At 37.8% G+C, this 22,116-nt stretch overlaps 2 protein-coding genes across 2 annotated transcripts in view; one reads left to right on the top strand and one right to left on the bottom strand.

Moving 5' to 3' along the window:
- LOC127653341 (tubulin gamma-1 chain) overlaps positions 1–4,584 on the bottom strand; it is a 30,228-nt gene extending 25,644 nt beyond the window's left edge. The window contains exons 1-2 of the mRNA XM_052139995.1: positions 4,432–4,584; positions 279–391 (exon numbers count right to left, since the gene is read on the bottom strand). Coding sequence (XP_051995955.1) covers positions 279–391; positions 4,432–4,480 — 162 coding nt within the window. The 5' untranslated portion in view covers positions 4,481–4,584. The remainder of the gene's footprint in view (positions 1–278; positions 392–4,431) is intronic.
- A 1,324-nt stretch (positions 4,585–5,908) lies between these two features.
- Positions 5,909–18,753, top strand: LOC127653340 (reticulophagy regulator 3-like). Its single transcript, XM_052139994.1, has 9 exons — positions 5,909–6,458; positions 9,953–10,059; positions 11,313–11,343; positions 11,454–11,580; positions 11,789–11,873; positions 12,016–12,153; positions 13,097–13,176; positions 13,358–13,490; positions 14,499–18,753. The coding sequence occupies exons 1-9, from the start codon at positions 6,208–6,210 to the stop codon at positions 15,074–15,076; spliced, it is 1,530 nt and encodes a 509-aa protein (XP_051995954.1). The 5' UTR covers positions 5,909–6,207; the 3' UTR covers positions 15,077–18,753.
- Positions 18,754–22,116: the final 3,363 nt, after the last annotated feature.

Raw genomic sequence — 22,116 nt, 5'->3', positions numbered from 1 at the left:
TGAGTGTCATGGCAAAGGCTGTGAATACTTATGTACATGTGATTTTTTTCATTTTTTATTTTTAATACATTTGCAAAGATTTCAAACAAACTACTTTCACATTGTCATTATGGGGTATTGTTTGTAGAATTTTGAGGAAAATAATGAATTTAATACATTTTGGAATAAGGCTGTAACATAACAAAATGTGGAAAAAGTGAAGCGCTGGGAATACTTTCCAGATGCACTGTATGTTGTTGTTTGTTAATGGCACAGTGTGAACGCATTGTGTACAGTACCTGATAGAAGAAGACATCTTTCCGGTCAGTTCCCTCAGTGGCAAACTCCTCTACGATGCCCTCTGGGCTGATGCCATGCTCGGCGCATAGTTGCTTCCAAAACTCAAAACCAACTACATATAAACAAAATGAGAGGGTGTAAAATCTTTCCATGGCAGAGACCTGCCACCGCCACAGGCAGCTCTCACTCGTCGTGCCACTGCTGCAGACAGCTCTCACTGGCTCAGTCACTGTACAAGTGTCTTTCTCGTGATCATCGTTATACAGTTATAAATTAATTATTAACCTTATTTTTTTGATGCGCATCTTGTATTCCTGTTAAATTCAATAGGAGTTAATTTGTTAAATGTGTTTCCATAAGTTTATGGGCATTTCTTCTTATCAAATAAAAAAAACCGCATCTACCTCAAGCAAGCGTATAAGTTGTCTATGCGCATTATGGAGATTTTATTAGCATCTTGGTGTTTCCATCCAGCTGATTTCATGCAATATCCTAAAATATGCCTAAAAGTGTTGATGGAAACACAGCTCCAACTCGCACTTTCACTTGTGCCACTCTTGCGATCCACCACCTTATACAAACATGTGCTTGTACACACACACACACACTAGGATATTTAAAACATTAATATGCATATTTTGTTGACTCTACAATCCTGTCTTTTTCTTTTGCAAAAGAAAACTTGATCCAACCTCACAATGTACAGCCTACGTTGCTTGAATGTATGCAGAAGTGCAACTTGCACAACAGTAAAGAGATATATATTTTACTCTTTAGCTCTAGTTAGCTTCAAATTGTATGTATTATCTGAATTGTTTTTCTGTGGAGTGTTCTGTTGTTATTTGTACTAATATGTGTGTCTACTGGTCATGAATGTCATATGTTAGGCCTACTTGCGATTCAGAAGACACTGTGTTTCGTTTCATCCCCTGCCACACAGGAGAGAAACTTTAATAAAAGCACTTGAACTTCAAATTACAGATTTAAACTTAGGCAGCTGTACACCAAGCAGCTTGGTGAGAAGGTGACAACAGTTGGTGCAATTATTCGCAAATGGAAGAAACACAAAAGAACTGTCAATCTCCCTCGGTCTGGGGCTCCATGCAAGGAATCAGCCCAGAACTACACAGGAGGATCTTGTCAATGATCTCAAGGCAGCTGTAACCATAGTCACCAAGAAAACAATTGGTAACACACCATGCCGTGAAGGACTGAAATCCTTCAGCACCCGCAAGGTCCCCCTGCTCAAGAAAGCACATGTACTGGCCCGTCTGAAGTTTGCCAGTGAACATCTGAATGATTCAGAGGAAAACTGGGTGAAAGTGTTGTGGTCAGATGAGACCAAAATCGAGCTCTTTGGCATCAACTCAACTCGCCGTGTTTGGAGGAGAAATGCTGCCTATGACCCCAAGAACACCATACCCACAGTCAAACATGGAGGTGGAAATATTATGCTTTGGGGGTGTTTTTCTGCTAAGGGGACAGGACAACTTCACCGCATCAAAGGGACGATGGACGGGCCCATGTACCGTCAAATCTTAGGTGAGAACCTCCTTCCCTCAGCCAGGGCATTGAAAATGGGTCGTGGATGGGAATTCCAGCATGACAATGACCCAAAACATAAGGCCAAGGCAACAAAGGAGTGGCTCAAGAAGAAGCACATTAAGGTCCCGCAGTGGCCTAGCCAGTCTCCAGACCTTAATCCCATAGAAAATCTGCGGATGGAGCTGAAGGTTCGAGTTGCCAAACGTTGAGTTACACCACAGGCAGTTCTCACACTTGAGTCTTGCATGTTCTTAAAGTATGTGCGTGACGCAGAGGCAACTGAACTTTGAGTAGTGGTATCAGTGGAAGTTTGAATCACACTTAAAATGTTCCAGACGGGACAATGTCAATAGGATATTAACCCTCAAAGACCATTCTATATAATGAATATAAAATATCAGTAAATCGTGAGCTGAAGCATTTTAAAATGAATTTTGATTGCTCTTCCTGCTTATTTTTTCACATTCAAAAACATTTTGGATTGATATAACTTGGCTTAAAGAGGCACAGAGACAGAGTGATGAGAGCTGCCTGTGACGGTGAGAGGTTAAGCAGCCGAATTCAGCCTTGTGTGATGGTGGCAGGTCGAGTGAGAGCCGAGAGAGAGCTGCCAGCGGTGGTGGCAGGTCTACATTTTACCCCTGCTGGGAAAGAATAGAGACAAAACACACTATTCAATAAATCCATCAACGCAGCACTCAAAGTAACGCAGCCTGTAAAATGGCTGTAAGATATGGTCATCTGTCATACAAATCCAAGGTTAAAAAGTTATAATGCACTGGCTGATTTGACACAGACTGCATTCAAGTCATCACTAGCTGACAGTACAGCTGTGGCCAAAAGTATTGTCAGTGACATAAATTTTGTGTTTTGCAAAGTTTGCTGCTTCAGCATTTGTAATTATTTTTTCACATGTTTCTATGGTATACTGGAAAACAATGACAAGCATTTCATGAGTTTTAAAGGTTTTGTTGGCAAAAATACTCAATTTATGCAAAGAGTCCATATTTACAGTGTTGACCCTTGTTCTTCAAAACCTCTGCAATTCACTGACATGCTGGATTTCAGCTTCTGGGCCAAATCCTGACTGATGGCGATCCATTCTTGACTTATTAGTGCTCGGATTTTATCACAATTTGTGGACTTCTGCTTGTCCACTCACCTTTTGAGGATTGACCACAGGTTCTCTATGGGATTAAGATCCGGGGATTTGCCTGGCCACAGATCCAAAATTTCAATGTAATGATCTCCGAGCCACTTCATTATCACTCTTGCCTTGTGACATGGTGCTCTATCATGCTGGAAAATGCACGGATCATCACCAAATTGCTCCTGGATCGTTGGGAGAAGTAGTGCAGGATGTTTTGATACCATTCTTTATTCATGGAAGTGTTTTGGGGCAGAATTGTGAGAGAGTCCACTCCCTAGGATGAAAAGCAACCCCACACAAGGATGGTCTCAGGATGCTTCACTGTTGGCACGACACAGGACTCATGGTAGCGTTCACCTTTTCTTCTCCGGACTATCGATTTTCCAGATGTCCCAAACAGTCGGAATGGGGCTTCATCGGAGAAAATACCTTTGCACCAGTCTTCTGCAGTCCAATTCTTGTACTTCCTGCAGAATTTCAGTCTGTACTTGATGTTTTTCTTGGAGAGAAGTGGCTTCTTTGCTGCCCTTCTTGACACCAGGCTATTGTCCAAAAGTCTTCGCCTCACTGCGTGCAGACGCACTCACACCAACCTGCTGTCAATATTGAGCATGCTCTGCACTGGTGGTGACACGATTCCATAGCTGAATCCTCATGAGGATATCCACTTGCTGGATACTCTGGGACGTCCTGAAGCCTTCTTCACTGCAGTTGAACCTCTCTCCTTGAAGTTCTTGATGATCTGGTAAATGGTTCTTTCAGGTGCAATATTCTTTGCAGCAATTTCATTGCATGCGAGGACATTTTGATGCAAAGCGATGACTGCTGCACATCTTTCTTTAGAGGTAAACATTGCGAACAAGACCACAATGATTGGAAGCACTTCTTCCCTCCTTTTATAGCAATCAGTCTGCTTTCATAATCCAATCAGAATGATCGAGTGATTTCAACTGACTAGTACTCGTTCACACTTTCCCAGGTGCTGCTGATATGAATAGTGAAATGATGTTAGCAGGTCATTTTGTGCCAGGTCCAAAAAACAGTGACATTTTTGTGATAAAGTAAATATTTTTGGCCAATTAAGCTTTTTGCAATTATTTAAAATGCAACTGATCGCGCTGCACAATAATCTAGAAATAATGTGAATCAACACCACAACTACTGAAACAGAAAACTTTGCAAAACACAAAATGTATGTCACGGCTGTACGAATTATTAATCATTATTGAATAGCAAACTAATAAAGCTAAATGAGATACAGTCAATTTAGGCAACCTGGCTAATTGAAAATCTACAATAATCAACTAGAATCAGCTCAAAATCATATTAATTTAATGTATTAATGTATGCATTTATAAAGCTGTCCAGGCTGGTAGCTAACCAGTTAGCTTGTTATTTAGTGAAGCTAGTGTTTTTAGCAAACAGATCATAACATTGCGATTGTGTTGCAAGCTTACTCTGATTCCCGCACTGTCCGAGCTGCAGGGTGATGATTTCTCGAGGCATGCTGTCCTCTTGTTTCAGTTGTACAATCAGTAAAGGTTACAGAAATGCTGCCGTCAGTCAATCAACTATCTGGGTTTGCTCGTTGCCGCTCCAGCAACACAACGGCGTAACGGACGCACACTGTGCATGCGCACAGCTTGAGTCTCACTGCACTCAGCTTTAAACAAATTGTGAAGGCAACGCAAACAAAAGTTTTGTATCAATATATGTACACATTTTTACAGGAGGAACACTGTAAAGAGGACAAAAATAAAAAAGACATACAAAACAACGAGCATAGAAAGCATTATTGACGTACGGTATGACGTAATTAACTCAGGATTTGAGTTAAATCATAGCCAATTTAGCAGAGACGGACCACTTCTATTAAAATTGGAAACAGGAGAAACTGGAACGTCACACGGTTGTAATAAAATCAACTCGAGAATGCACATGCGTATTAGCTGAACCAGCCTGAAAAATATCGTTTTTAAATCTCGACCGGTCTTTCCAAATTCGTGTAGATAGGAGCTTTAATTTAATGCCGCTTGTTTACAAAGAACCGCCAGGTGGAAAAAATAAATAACGGTAAAAACGGTAGTGTCAGTTCCTTCCTGAGCCTGTCTTAAAAAATTACTCTCTTCCTAAAAAAAAACATTTTTGAAGAGAAAAAAAAATTAAGAGAGAAATACTATTTTTGAAGAGAGACTAAATATATTTTTGAAGAGAATTTTTTTTTTTTGAAGAGAGAGAAAAAAAAAGTTACGTCTTAGGCTCAGGAAGGAACTGAGACACTATTTATTTAAAAATAAATAATAATTCAGCTTGCGGATAAGGGCGTAGTAAATAGCTGCCCAGCCTGCCCCGGAGCGTTCCAAACACAGATAGCCATCGAGTGACTTGCCTTGAAAGTTACTTTGGTTAAATACAACAACAACAAAGCTGCGTAAAACCTGCGCAAATTTCTTGCCAGCAGAGTATTAATGAAAATCATGTCAGGTTGAAATAACATTCTGGTCTTTTAATTCCTCCTTGACTAACAATAAATACAATTGCCTTTACATTGCCAGTATTTACGTGTGATAATAATGCTATGTATATAACTTATGAACAGTACACTGCTTGGAAATGTATAGTGTGCACTAAATAGTAGCTTTATTTATGTTGAGTTTACAATACTTTATAAAATATAAAATACTGTAAAAATATTTCAAAGTGAGTTCGTGTGACAATTATAATTAAACCAGAATAAACAAACCCTTATAACAGAATACAAACTTTGAAGCTGGGACGTTATAATAGCATTTTATGAATAATTTGTGGAGGCATTTGAAGAGAGAGGTCGCTGGGTGGGTGCCTGTTGTTATTCAATCGCTGTTGACTATAATCCTGATCTGCCATTGGCCAGATCAAGCCCGTCCTCCGCTCTCTCTTTCTGTTGTTCACAGGACAAACACAACGATTGTATATTACAGTAGCACGGCGAAAACATTAGAAAGATATAGAGTTGATAGTTAAATATGTTACTATAGCCATTTAGCTTCAATAATGGTATTTATTTCACTTTTGCTCCTTATTAACCGCGGCGGCCTCTTGAACGCACGGGGTCTGCCTACCACCGTGCTGCCTTGAACGGCTTCGTGCTAAGCTAGTCAGCGACCGATACATACATCCATATCTCTAAGCATCAGCTTATAAATATATAATTTTTTTGCTGTACATTTTGCTGTCACATTTTTATATCAAGTATGGCTCATAACAGTGGTGCGGAAGACGCGGATGAAGGGAGCAGTTGCTCGTGGAAACTGCGCTCGAGCTTTGGCCTGAGGAGCGGCTCGTGCTCCAGCGAGAGACACGAGCAACACCGCGCAGTGAAAGCAATTCTGATGGAGCAGTTAGGACCGCACGAGCGCCTGCTCACCTATATGCAGTCTGTTTTGGTGTGGGAGAGACCTTTCCATAGTGTATTCCTCTACACGGCCGTCAACGTCATTTTCTGGTGAGTGGATGAGCTTTATCTCCATGGATTTATCTCTACTGGGGCTGTGTTTACAACCTGCTCCCAATTGTAACTTTTTCGTTATTCATTAACATTTTGAGGATCTTGTATAAGCCTTAAGTTTATCTGGGCGCATTAGTCTGTTGCCCCTTTAATTTAAGGTAAGAAACAGATGGTGCCTATATTTAGACAGTGAGCTCTGGCTGTGTTTTTCGTGATACGGTCAAGGCAGTGCTTTGTGTGCAAAACTCTTGAGGTTCTGTGGATTACCGAGTTGTGATTGATGGAAAAATTCTGTTTGACTGCTTTTGCCAGTGCATGTTAAACAGGGAACTGTGTGCATTGCATTCCTTAAAACTATTAACAGGACTGTATTGATTATGATCTGAAAGAATATGTATCTTCTATGCAGTTAGACTTCACAATCATTATTTCATTTACAGTGTGACACACATTAATGTGCCAACTGATGTACTTTGTCCCCAAACCGGTTAGTTATGCCATTGCTGCCACAGATGTTCGTTTTTGTTCATACCTTAAAGGGATAGTACACACAAAATGAAACAATATCTTATAATTTTCTCACCTACATGCCATCCCAGATATGTATGACTTTCTTTCTTCTGTTGAATGTAAATTAAGATTTGTAGATTAATATTTCAGATCTGTATGTCCATACAATGCAAGTGAATGGTGACCAGAACTTTGTAGCTCAAAAAAGCATGTTAAGGCAGCATACAAGTAATCCAAAAGACTCTTCAGAAGCGATATGATAGGTGTGGGTGAGAAACAGATCAATATTGAATTCAGTTTATAGTATACTATAAACATTCCTCCCTGCCCAGTAGGTATATGCACGAATAATGTGAATCAGCAAAAACAAAAGCAGAGGAATGTGAAAGTGGAGATTTTAGTAAAAAAAGGACTTATGCATTGATATGTGTATAACCCACACCAATCATATAGCTTCTGGAGACATGGATTAAAGTCTTATGTATTACCTTTATGCTGCCTTTATGTGCTTTTTTGTGCTTCAAAGTTCTGGCCACCATTTCCTTGCATTGTATGAACCTTAAGAGTTGAAATATTCTTCTAAAAAAACTTTATTTGTGTTCAGCAGAAGAAAGTCATACACATCTGGGATGGGATGAGCCTTGATGTGTGACTGTGTTCATCATGAACAGAGGCACACCCCAAGGCTGTGTACTCAGCCCTGTGCTCTACAAAACCCTATTCACACATGATTGTGTTGCTGCCCAACCCAACAATATCATCAAAAAGTTTGCTGATGACACCATTGATCAATGAGACGGCCTACAGGAGAGAGGTGTTAGAATTGGTCACATGGTGTGAGGCTAACAAATTTCAATTTAACAGTACTTTATTGGCATGATTGTGTTTACATACAATATTGCCAAAGCATTAATACACAAAACAGATAATGACAAGACAAATAATAATGATAAGATAGAATTAAAATAAGGTGCCAGGTAATGAATAAAATAAAATAAAAACTATAATAACAATATACACTATACAATATAAAATAAAATATGCATTTAAACATTTAACAATCTCAAACAATATCAACAAGACCAAGAAGATGGTTGTGGACATGAGGAGGGGCGAGCGATTTCATTGGCTACTAATGATTGGAGACTCTGAGGTAGAGAGAGTGGAAAGTTCCTTGGTGTCAACATCTGTGAGGACTTAAAGTGGACAAAGAACACAATGCAGTTGGTTAAGAAGGCCAATCTGATGATGTACTTCCTTCGGAGACTGAGGAAGTTTGGTATGTGTCACCACAAATCCTCAACAGCTTTTACAGATGTACTGTAGACAGTGTGTTAACCTGTTGCACAGCTGTGTGTGGTATGGCCACAGCACGAGACATTAAGGCATTGCAGAGGTTGTTAATGTTAGTCCAGAAAATCACAGGGATGAATCTCCCCTCACTTCAGGACATCTACAATAAAAGAATGTTCAAATGGGCTATAATGTTATCAGTGATCCCACCCATCCTGCCCATAAATTCTTCACCATTATGAAGTCTGGCAAGCGGTACCGAAATACTGCAGCCAGAACTTCCAGACTCTGGGAGAGCTTATATTCCCAGGCCATCAGGATGATCAATAGTCGCTATCCACTTCCACTGGTGCCATCAGGATAAGACCACCCTGTACAATCTACACTTTACCAACTGGACTATTATATACACATTTCATAATGTAATGATAGTCACTGACACTTTAATAGTACTTGACACTTTATAAGTTCCTGCACTGCATCTCTTTTCATATTTATATTTATCTCTTTTTAAAGTTGGGTATTGCTTTTATTGAACATTTTTATATTGCTTTTTATTTTATTACATGGTTGTTGTTGTTGTCTTCTCTCTCCTATGCCCTGTTACTCCTATTTTTTTAGAGGAGTTTATAAAGTAAGAATTTCATTGTGCAAGAAGCACAGATAAGATATTGAAAAACAAAATAAATAAATTATGAGAGAATTTCAATTTTTGGGTGAACTATCCCTTAAAACTTATCTAAGGCCTGCCTTCCCCTTGAGCCCATATACTTTTTGTACACAAATGGGAATATCCATAACTTGAACATGTGTTATTGTAGGGACACTCAGTAAGTCTGGAAAAGCATAATGGCTGGAGAGAGAGGGCACGAGAACATGCTTGAAGAAGTAGAAAGATGTCAAGAATACAACTGAAGAAAGATGTAGGCTAGTGAGAAGACAATTGTTTTGGGTTGAATGGGTCTCTCTTTTTCTGTTCAGGCATGCAGTCTTCATTCACTTAGTGCAGTCACCCTCTCCATCAGAGAAAGTTTCCCCCAATCTTATTATCTCCTTTTATATGCCTCAGCGAGCAGCAGAGGAGCACAGCTCATGGTGTTTCCTTTCCCTCCATTTATCTTGAGAGGTGGATAATAAATCCAGTTAATATTATTATTATGAAAGGATAGATGGAGTAGTCTATGATCATTATCGTTTTTTAATCAGTAGGACAAGTCACATGGATTAGGCAGTAGTCTGAAAACTGTGTTTTGGTTGATTCTTGCGTTCATTAGACTAGATATATATCCTTTTAGATATTAGGCTCTGGTTAGATTCTCTCAGTAAGAACTTTATTTATCCCTAAAATGCATATGCCACTTCACACACCTAAAATGCATTTGTCTTCTGTGAAACAGTGGAAAATCACATCCTCGCAGCACAACAGCTCATGCAGTACATGCCACCTCTGAGATTTGCACAGGAAATGATTGGGGCCGGAAACACCTGCAAACAATAATTTCTTTCCTCACACATTCAGTAGATCTTCACTTGACTGTATACTACATGTCAATCACAATGTCCACTACATGGCTTACAATGTGGACTTTCAGGATAAACTGCACCTTTGTTTCCCTCAGCATGGAAACTGCAGTGTTCATCTTATTTACATGTTACTAACAATGAAAATCATGCTTCCCTCTTCACAGGTTTTTTGCTCTGAGCACTTTGAGGTTGCTCTTTCTGCTGGCATCAGGTCTGGCCCTCGCTGTTTGTGTTGACACTTGGAGAATTAATATCTGGCCCAAGATCAAAGGTAAAATTGACCATTCTCCGTTTACTACTACTAATATTACTATTACTTTATTTAACATCATGTAGTCTTTTTGTCTACCTACAACAATATTTGAAATTATAATCACAATTATATTTCTCAACAATAATCATGATTATTAATCTAAACTATTCTGTCATTTGAGAGAGATTTTTTTGAACATGGGTGAGTTTTAAAGAAAACAAAATAAGAAAATGAAAAATGTTAGTTAGAATAAAAGTGGGCCTCTTTTAAATGCTTAATGTCAACAACAATTTAATTATATTAACACTGTTATAAATCATTATTACACGGCTCTCTGGAATACTCTAATTGGTCAATTGTGTCATCCATTGGTCTGATATTTCTGAATAGTGACTGCACATCCATGGATAAAATAATATTTAATCCAGGTACTGCGAGTCATCATTCCTAGTTCTTGAATCACTGCGATCTCGAAGCTAATAAAATAATGTCAACATAAATCAATATTTCATCTCCATTGGCAAGTAGTCTTGTAATAAATGGGATAATTATCTCAATATAAACACTATCCAGAACTCCGATGCAAACAGGAGGTGGAATTCAGCTGTTTCTGGACACTGCATCTATTTCTTCTCACTTAATAATGTAATTTCAACTGAAATCATTATTTCATGTCCGATTAATTGATTTTTGTTAAGTAGCCGTGTAAATAATAATGGATAATCTTCAGTCAGCTGGTTATTATTGCAAAATGAATCCCTTCAGGGTGATGTGATGGAGTTTGGGATAATGGCCGACTGACTGTAGATTATCAATTACTTATACAGTTGTGATTTTCTGTCTATTGTTTTTTAAATATTAAAAATATTGCATGTGTCAAAAATACATGCTTTGACCCACTCAAGTTTAATGCACTGTTTATTTCCATTCACATTCATTCAGCTCCTGTACAGTTGAAGTGACCATTCCTACCAGCACCATATCAACCTAAAAATACTCGAATACTCTAAATGGAGCCAATATAAAAAGCGGCTCAATTCTTAATAGCAAATTATGAACTTAACCAAGCAAATGGTCATAAACTAGCAGTAACAAATCATTCTAACATCTTGCATTCAAAAATGCAAGGTTTGTCCTGTATTTTATATCCTGTGACCTCTTACCCTGATGTTTAGCTGTCTTTTTTGTTCTTCGTTTGTCCGTTACGTTTTCTCATATTATTCCAGACTTACACATTTTCTTTAATGTTGTCTTGTTTTGACCTCTTACAGTTAAAAAACAAGAGGAGAGGGAGAATGAAAGGTAATGCCATATGTATTTGTTAGCTTGTTTGAGTAATCAGAAGTTTCAGTCTTCCTCAGATGGAAAGAAAATTAATTAATACTGCTCTTTTTTTTTTTATTGGCTGTCAGCTGGGGGCTGGTGCAGCCTGGCACTTTGAGTGTGCCTGAATTATGCCACCACATTGCAGAAGTGTGGATCACTGGGTCTTCCTGTGCAGCAGACACTGTGCAGTTGAAACAGCAAAATCCAGGGAAGGTGAGATTATTCTCAGAACCCTCCTGAAGCACGGTCAAAATCACATCTGCAATAGCTTTTTTAGTTTCATAATGCTGTTATCAGATCTGTAATAATTATGGCAATTATGTTTTCGTTATGAGAGATATTGTGAATATAAGATATAAATCCATTTGGTTTACATTTGAAAATGGGAGAAAGAAAAAATTGTCATTGTTTTGTTTTGCAGTTTTGTATTCTGGTTTGTGGCCTGTTCACCTTACTGGCCATGGTGGGGTGCTACATCCCTGGATTGGTGCTCTCATACATGATTTGTGAGTAGCAGAAATTCTTCAAGCATTACTCATCCTTTCTAGTGTCTAAACAACTGCAAAATATTTAACCTCCCTTTCTCTCTCTCTCTCTCTCTCTCTCTCTCTCTCTCTCTCTCTCTTTCTCTCTCTCTCTCTCTCTCAGTGTTGGGTGTATTGCTTTGCCCATTGGTATTGTATTATCGGTTGTGGCAGCGTGCGTGTTTGAAGTTGGAGCCAGCCCTGCAGTGGCTGGACTTCAGTGTCAAAGGATACATGATGTCAAAGCCCATAGAAAACCAGTGTAAGTACAGTTTGAGTCCAGTAAACTGTCTATAAAACAAAGGGTATGTTAATGTCACTTCTATGTTTAGCTGTGTGTTTTTGATAAGGTTTAAGGTCATTAGGATTCTGTATTTCATTCAGGGCTAGATCGTTCTTGTGTCTTTTAAAGCAAATTATTCAGGATCAGGATTTTTTTGTTGTTTTTTTATTTAAACTTGGAAATAAACTGAAAGATTTGAAATTAAGAATAAATTTTTTTAAATTTGTAAATATGATGTAATGTATAGAAATACTGTATTTCTACACTAAAGTTTCTGCACTTTCTAGTTCACTAATGAAAGATATACACTCACTCCGCACTTTATTATGAAAACTATGGTCCTAATAAAGTTCCCGTCGGGTCTTCTGCTGTTGTTGCCCATCCACCTCCAGGTTCGACAAGCATTCTGAGATGATATTCTTCTCACTACAATTGTACAGAGGGGTTATCTTATTACCATAACCTTTCTGTCAGCTTTTACCAGTCTGGCCATTCTCCGTTGACCTCTCTTATCAACAAGACGTTTCCATCCGCAGATCTGTTTTTGGCAACATTCTGAGTGAAATCTAGAGACTGTTGTGCGTGAAAATCCCAGGAGATCAACGGTTATAGAAATAGTCAAATCAGCCCGTCAGGCACCAACAATCATGCCACGGTTATGCCATTACACTGCTAATACATGATTGACTGATTAGATAATAGCATGAATAAGTAGGTGTACAGTTGTACCTAATAAAGTGCTCCGTGAGTGTAATTTGTAATAAAAAAGGAATTTGGATAGAAAAAATTAATTTCCTCTAGTGGTCCTTTGAATCCTACTGTGCAGCTTTTATTCACTCTCACAAAGATTGTACCGAACATTCAACAAACCATATCAACCATATTAAACTTTGATAATCTCTCTGTGTATGTGTGTGTGTAGTTCTCCGTAAGTCCATCAGAAGTGGGACCTTGGATGAAGGCAGCGACAGTGAGGAAGAGCTGGCTGCTTTCTGCCCAGTGGTGAGCCCATTGTTAGGTTCAGTGGTATTTATAACATGAGGGTTTAGAACAGCTGCTGGGGTTTTAAGGGATCTGTAGGGGTTTTATTTGTAAAGACCATAGAATAGGAGATCTCATTGTTTTTGTAATCCAGTGTGTTATGCAGGATGCTAACACTGCTCTAAATATCCTGCACATTTAGTTTGATGAAGCAACTGTTGCTAAGGAATTGGCAATGACTGACTCCGAGCATTCAGATGTAGAGGTTTCATACATGGATAACGGCACCTTTAACTTCTCCAGGGGTCAAACCCCCCTCACTGAGGGCTCAGAGGGTAAGACACCACAGGCATATTTGAAAATAAACTACACTGAATTCAAAAGTATGTGGACAGTTAAGCAACACACCCATATGTGCTGCTTGTTGAACATTTAATTTCAAAACCTGTTCTCCCTAACAACTTCCGTTCGACTGAGAAGGATTATCACAATATATTGGAACATGGCTGTCCCTTTCAGACACGATCGTCAGTAGCCGCGTTTGCACTATCGGGCCAAATGAGGGCATGCTAGTGCATGCCAGGGCAAGTTGCGTTCCCACTGTAACTTCATAATGCCTTCTCTGGGCTTCAAGGGCCCAGGCCTGCCGATTACATTTGGGTCAAGGAAGTCCAACTGGGGATTGAGGTGGGGTCAATGTCAAGGCATTTTTGCTGAGAGTTTTGTGAATCAGGTCAGAGGGTAAGCACCAAGATACCCATTTCCCAATTCTTCATATCTAGCTTCCAGCTTCCCTGAACAGATCAATGGAGACTGGAGAATCATCAGTAGAAGAAATCAGGGCTAGTCTCCAGAGTCTAATACCTCAGCTTGAGTTCCCCTCTTGCTTGTGAAATGGGCGGGATGTTTGACGTTGGTACCGGTGATAGCCCTGTCCCAATGGTGGAAAAGGGGATAGTGAGGTCAGGTGCTGACATTGGGTGATTGGTTTTGGCTCTCAGTCAACAAATTCATCCAAAAAAGTGATCAGTGGGGTCCAGGTCTGGGCTTTGTCATGGCCAGTCAAGATCTTTCACACCAGACTCAGTAAAACATTTCTTTATGGACCTCGCTGTGCACAGGGACATTGTCATGCTGGAAGAGAAAAGTGGTCTCCACAAACTGTTGCCAAAAAATTTGAATCGCACAATTGTCTAGATTTACAGCTAGAATGCTGTAGGCCAAATTCGATCATTAAGAGGGGGTGTCCACATACTTTTGAGATTTCTACTCTTTCACTTCTCATCCACTGCATGTGTCATTTTATGCTGAAATATCCTAATGAATTAAATTTTCTATCATAGATCTGGATAGACATAGTGATCCAGAGGAATCATTTGCCTGTGGGCTTCCAGACTTCCCCTCCATCAACCCAGACGCCACCCTGATGGAGGACGATGATGATGCCAGCATCGGGCTTCCCAGTCTGAACTCAGCCACCCTCTCCGGCCCTCGTGGTTCTACCTCTGCCCTGCTGGACCTGGACACCCAGATGGAGTCTGATCAAGAAGACTTCGACCTTGAGCTGTCCCTGGGCTCCTTAAATACTACCTCTGACCTCACTAGTAGCCTGGCAGGGGTCATTGCCAGCAACATGATCCAAGTTGCAATAGCTGGCGCCATGCAGCCTCGCCCACCCCAAGGTCCTCGGAGAGAGAGCGGCCAAAGGGCAGGACCTCCGAGGGGATACAGAAAGCAGTTGAGCTCGGAGCTGGACACAGACCTGGACTTAGATGGAGAGGATTTTGAGATGTTGGATCAGTCGGAGCTAAACCAGTTGGATCCGTTTGGAGGGGCGGGTGCTAGAGGAGGGGGTCAGGGTGTCCAGAACAGAACCCAGGGATCCAGTTTCCTGTCCAACTTGATGGGGAAACCACAGTGAGCCATGTTTGTTTGTGTGTGTGCGTGATACACACCAACTAAACGTATTCTTTGTCTATTTTCACCTCGTATATCTACTTGTCCCGCACACCATGATCTGTGTAGAAATTTGCAGTGTTTGATTGAATGTCTACAGAAATGCTTTAGATTTTTCATTTGTTTGATTATGTAAGGCAAAAAGAGTGTATTTGTTATGTACTGTTAATGTAATATTAAGTCGAAAGTACTTAAGTGCTTACATTTTTCGTTTGCTGCTGCATCTCAGGCACAGTGCACATGATAACAATTTTGTCATTAGCAGTGTGCATTTTGTCTGCACATATGTATGGAATTGACTGCACTGAAGATCATAGTGCATGTGTCAAACTAATTTTTATGTGCTCACGGTCAAAGAGATGTAATTCCAGGAGAAAAAACAAAGTATATCCTAGGCTTTAGGTTACACTTGCCAGGATTCCTCCACTGGCTGCAGTTGATATCACTGTGAAGTAATCATGTCTTGTCTTGGTTTATACTCCGTGAGCTTCCATGTCCTCTCATTTGTTTGTGTGTGATTTATGGATGTGAGTGAGACTTGAATGCAAAAGACTGCAATGCAAAAGAATGCAAAAGACAAAAGATTTATTTTGTAGGCTAAGCAATAGAAAAACTATTATAGACACATTACAATGATCAGAAATCTCTAACTTCTTAAAACCAGCAAAACAAACACCTGACTTTATAAACACATCCCAAACTAAATGAATCTAGTCTTATAGATCTTTGGTATCTGAAGCTTTTGTGTTTTTGTGTCTTGGATCATTAACATATCAAGGGACCAAATCAGTCATTCCACCATAGATGCTGGTCTGGATTATAAATGCTTAAAAAAATCAAGTCACTAAAAGAAAGACTGTAAGATATATGGTCAAGACATTGCAGAGCAAGGTAGTCTGCTAAAGTAATAGTGACATATTAAGGCCATAGCCTGATCTCAGTAAGACTGTTATTTATTATTCAGACTTATAGTTGTGAGCTTTTGTTACAGTCACTGGTCAGAATTTTTAAATGCTAATTCTTCTAATTTGTCATCTGTTTTATCTAATGGCAGTGAAATGCAAATTCCATTAATTTTGGAATTATATAGAGTATAAATACTGAATATATATATACATACACACACACCAGTCAAAAGTTTTGAAACACTTATTCTTAATTATAATTTTTCACATTTTAGAATAATAGTAAATTTATCAAAACTATGGAATAACATAGATGGAACTATGGGAATTATGTTGTGACTAAACAAAATCCCAAATAAATCAAAACTGTGTTATATTTTAGCATCTTCAAAGTAGTCACCCTTTGCCTAGAATATGCAGAAACATACTCTTGACATTTTCTCAAACAACTTGAGGTATCACCCTGTGATGATTTTTAAACAGTATTGAATGAGTTCCCATCTATGTTGGGCACTTATTGGCTGCTTTTCTTTATTATTTGGCCCAAGTCATCAATTTCAAAAACTTTTTTTGTATTCAGTTTTAGTTTTATAATGAAATAAATTAATATGGTGGCACAATTAGTTTTTGTCTACAAAACTAATTTCAAACATTTAAGCACCCGACGCCTTCAGATCAAAAGATTTTTAAGATAATTTCAAGCATTTCAGTTGTGTTTCAAAACTTTTGACCAGTATTGTGTGTGTGTGTATATGTGTGTGTGTGTGTGTGTGTGTGTGTGTGTGTATATATATATATATATATATATATATATATATATATATATATATATATATATATATATAAACTTTGAAATGTTAAGCTCAATGTGATTTCAAAACATTTACATAAAGTCAAGAACTCTCCTAGTTTTATATATCAGACATTAGGCTCACTTCAACAAAGAATATTCACTCACTACAGTTCAAAATGTAACAACAGGTGTATTTCTTAACCAGGATAACTGTACAGCATACTGTTTTTCAAATCCAATTGTTCTTCAGTGTTTTTGTTTATGAGAGGGAAAAAAAAAGACCATGCTTGCCAGCCTATCTATCATGATCATTTTAGCAGGATAAATTGATTTAGTTTTTAATGATTATACCTCAAACAAGCCATTTGGCTGGAACTGCCCGTGAACACAGCCTCCTTTAACCATTTTGATTTTATACAGAAACTTTTATACAGGCAGAAGCTGGAAAACTGAAAATCTCTGCTGTCAAAATCTTGCATGGAGATCTGGTATGAGATTTACAGTTTAACTATCTAGAAATCTGTTCTAATGCACAAAGAAATAAAAACTCTTTACATTTCTTCCTCACTGAGATTATGAGTTTTGTGGTGTGAAAAAATTATTAGTTGGAATTGCAATTTTATTTTGCTGCGTCACTGTGTCTTTAGTAGATTCTAAACCTTTTTAGTTTACACTTTGGACTATTAGTCCAGACTATAAGTCCAATTAGTGTACACCTTTTCTATCTCTGACCCAGTGCTGATGATAATTTTCATTGCTGGCCTTGAGTTTGTTTTTTTGTTTTTTAAGCTGGAAATTTGGAAACTTATTGGGGGAGAACTATAGGCTAGTGCACCAATAAAAATATGTTCTGTTACCATAAATCATTTCTATTTTCCTCCATTGAAAATGCAAGGAATGCAAGTCTCTTATTTGGTTTTATCTTTATAAGACAGAAAGCATTTTTAACTTAAAATAATGGAGCAGCCAGGAAACATGAGGTGTTTTATCTCTCTAATCAGCAGTGATGCTGAGAATTGTTGTATTCAGTCTGTCAATTCATGTTGTGAATTACATCTCAAACCCAAGTCTTAATTTATCCATCCAACTTGAGTCAGGTTAGAACAGTGCAGTGCAGCTTATTAGCGTGATTCTTTTGCTACTTTGCTGTGATATTACACAACTCTTAAAATTTTCTTTCTGTATTTTTTTATTTATTTTTTTTTTGCTTGTTTGGAAGCCCTAAGATTTGAATTGCTGATTATTTGTTTGGATTTCTGTGATACAAAGGTTTTTTTTTTTTTTTTTTTTTTAGGTATTTCATTTTATCCACAAATAAAATATAATTGAGTTTAGAGACTTTGAATGTCCCCCTTTTACTTTCATGCTTTTTATTTAGCGTTGTTATTAATACTTTATTGTTCATACGATACTCTTTTGTTCTGTTGAGTTGATAATGGCATTTTAGACATTTGTCCAAACACATGTTATTTTAATGATACTGGATTGATCATAAATTGTCCATCCATCTTTTGGGGGAAAAACACACACATACACGCAAAAAACATGAGCAGTAAATAAGCTTTTTCGTGAGTGTGTCGATGTGATTACCATACAATTGAAACATGCTTTGCCTATTTTATCCTTTGTCAATTTAAAGAAGCCTCACCAGCAATTCAAATGGGACAATGAAGTGGTGGTTTTTACATAGAAATAAATTACACCCCGTGTCATATATTGATTTTGTATTGATATCAGTGATTTAAATATAAATCAATTAGCTGTTTGCAATTTTGAGGCTGAGAATACAGAATCACTCATTTTCTCTCTCTTTGTGTGAATATTTTTACAGGAGTTTTTCTATAGCTGAATTCTGCAGTGTCAATGATTTCTTTCTTTCCTGTCACAATAGTATTTTCCTCTTCAATTCTCACAATGTTTTTTGTTTTGTTTTTTACTTTTGATGTGCAAAACAATAAACAAATATGAATTAATGTATTCTTTAAGTAAGAATGTGTTCTTTGTTATTAGTTATTCTATAGTTTTGCAGTTATGCATTTTTGCCTATTTGCTTAAAATTATCTTTCTAGTTAACAAATTAAAATGTAATTGTTATTATTAAAACACAAAGTCTTAGTAACATCCAAAAATGTTAATCAAGCAGTGGTGGACAGCTCCATGCACAATACAAATACAATAATAAAACAAAATTATATGTAACAATGTGATCCATCTAAAATACTTTTACTGTACTACCGCAAATTTGCTCAATGTTTGTTTTGTCCTTTTTCTTTCGTGAATTAAGATATTCAATACAGTTCTAAATATTATAAAAAGTAGAGGTGATTTATGGATAAAGTCTCACCAGTATATAATATTAACCTCTTTATATAAAAAAATCTTTATTTAATATCTACAAAAGATGCTAAAAAAACCACTTGCAACTAGATTTTATTCTACTATCCTGTTTTTCTAAAAGCACATTAAAGATGTGTTCTGTATCTTTAGCAGAGTTACAGCATTAGTAAAGCGCATATTGAATTTTAAACTTAGAAATCCAGAGGTGCTGTATATATGTAATTGTAATGACAAAATGTTTGAGCTGTTTTACATGCTTCAGTTTATTTTTGGTCATTTTTAATAGCTAGCCAGCTTTATCAATAGCTTTTAGCTAAATTTGGTGGATGATGACAGTAGCTGTTTATAAAATAGACTGTACATTATAAATGTAGTATTGATGTGATTCCATCACAACTTTCATTTTGATATATCGATGCATTTTTGTTTTTATAATAATAGAATGTTTATATTTTCTGTATAACCAAGTTACGTTACACTAATGAAGGGAGCTTTTTGCATTATCTTGAACATTGTCTAGCATTCATTTCATGTATTATTGTAGTTTACTTTGCTGAATAATTACAGATTAACATTGACAATAGCCTGACTTTTAGTATAAAGAGAAGATCGTTAAAATATTTGAAAATTATGAAGCAAGGTAGCTTGCAATTCTTCAGCGTTAGCAGGCAAGATCAAGTTAGCTAAAATTACACAGATCAATCCTTATGGCATTATATTTCACATGCTTTGCATTTATGTAAGCTTTCCTGTCCAATAATAAGAACTCCAATTCAGGGTCGGTTTTGATCCCCAAAACAGGAATCAAATGCCCTGCCGATGTTCACTCTAGTTTTTGCTCAACCTTGATCACGTTTCCGCTTAGCCAGATGGGATTCAATAGATAAATGTTTATTTTTTTTCTTTTTTCTTTTTAATTAGTTTGTTTAGGAGTCATTGTGCTGGAGCCGAACTTTTGCTGGATTTCATCTCTAAGATAACGTTACCTAGTATTGCAGACTGTCTGTTGTCTGTTTTGAAAAGCGGAAGGGAAGCACTGAGGCAAGGCTCTCCGGAGCGTGCATAAACTTCACATCCTTTGGATTTTCTCGGCAAAAGCGACCTGCTCACTTCACATGAAAATCAGTCTACTGGTTTTAATAGGCAACATAGGCAGTCAGAGAAGGGCAAATTTTTTAAGTTGCGTTACAAGACGTTCACACATTGGCAAAAAAAATATATTGCACCTTTAAAGAAAGTCAGCTACATTCACGATTTCCATCTTTCACCCCTCACAAACAGGTTTAGCACAGATCCTCGCTTGAGAATGAGAAAAACAGACCTTATTGTGCTCAAGATGTCTTTACCAACCTACAAAATCAGTGTGGCTTTGGCAAAATGGTAAAATACTACATTATACATTTCTAAAGACGAATTCTGTTTTGAATACACCTGTCTAATTAATAACCGTGAGTTAAATGTGCACCCACAGTAATGTTTACTGTGTCTGTGGATGTTTGTATGACGTTAAAGACCGTTAATGCTGTTAAACTACATTATTTAAAAGAAACAGTGTGTTTTCTGCTGTGAAAAGAGGGAAAAAAATGAATTCATATTTCTGTCCACAGACTTGAAGGAGCTAAACAGCTCATTAACCACAGCAGAGATCCGTGAGTTGCAAAAGGAGTGTTCTAGTTACATCAAATCAAATCAGCCACAAACCATGTGACCCCTGAGGAGAGGGAGAAGGTCTGAAATCACTGCTGCTCATAGCATTCTTGAATTAGGACCTGGTGCCTTTTTAGCTTTTGCTTTTAGCCATATGACAAATGTAAATAAAACCAATCTCGAACCCAACGTTAAGTGTGGTTAAATCCATAGTCAATGTTGATTCTTATGCAGACTATTGTGTTGTGAAACTGAACAGTATGATATGCTCATTTGATTGACTTAATTGTATTGCCCCACAGGTTTTCAAGGAGAGAGAGAAGTATGTTAAAGTGTGGAGAAAAAGGAAGAGACTGGTAATGATCCACAAAAACATTTGTTCAACTCGGCAACAAAATGCACTCTGTGCCAACTTATTTTGATCAATACAGCTGTAATACGCATGTGTGACGTTAGTAGGAGGAGGCAGACGAGGAATGAGGATCTAAACGTGGGTTTTATTTAACAAGGTGAAAACAAAACAGACAGGAACAAAAGAAACATCCACGATGGGAAAACTGAAACCAAAAACACGAAAACATACAAAGGGTACATGAACTGAGTGAGCAGGGTAAAACACAAGCATCTACAAACAAGCAACGATCGACAGAGGAATGGAGGAACAGCAGGGTTTAAATACACAGACACATGATAACGACAAAATGACATGCAGGTGAGAACAAAGTGATGAGGGCCGGGAATTGTGGGAAATGTAGTTCAAGACAGGGGACACGAGAAACACTGGGCAGACAACCAGGAATCGTAACAGCATGCTTTGATGAAAGTGCATTTATTTCCGATTCATGCCTAAGATGGCCATTTGTTTGTCCCCAGTACCATATTTTATAATGAATGGACAATGCAGTATTAGGTATCAAATTTTTTGTATTGTCGGTTATCTTTGCTAATGGTTGACTGATTGGAAACAATGAAATATAAAGCATAATTACGATGGCAGTACATAACCTATAATATCCAGATCACGCTTATGGAAATTTGGTTGTACCTATTTGATGAGTGTCTTTTATTTGAAAGTCTCTTGTAAAAATAATATACACTCACTTAGCACTTTATTAGGAACAATTTGGCCCTAAAAAAAGAGCCTGATGTGGTCATCTGCTGTTGTAGCCCATCCGCCTCAAGGTTTGCCGTGTTGTGCATTCTGAGATGCTATTCTGCTCACCACAATTGTACAGAGTGGTTATCTGAGTTACCATAGCTTTTCTGTTAGCTCAAACCAGTCTGGCCATTCTCTGTTGACCTCTCTCATCAACAAGGCATTTT

The sequence above is a fragment of the Xyrauchen texanus genome, chromosome 12, assembly GCF_025860055.1.
Source record: "Xyrauchen texanus isolate HMW12.3.18 chromosome 12, RBS_HiC_50CHRs, whole genome shotgun sequence".
In the NCBI taxonomy this organism is placed as follows: Eukaryota; Metazoa; Chordata; class Actinopteri; order Cypriniformes; family Catostomidae; genus Xyrauchen; species Xyrauchen texanus.
Note: the sequence above shows the minus strand (reverse complement) of the source record. Positions and strands in the feature narration are given on the sequence as shown.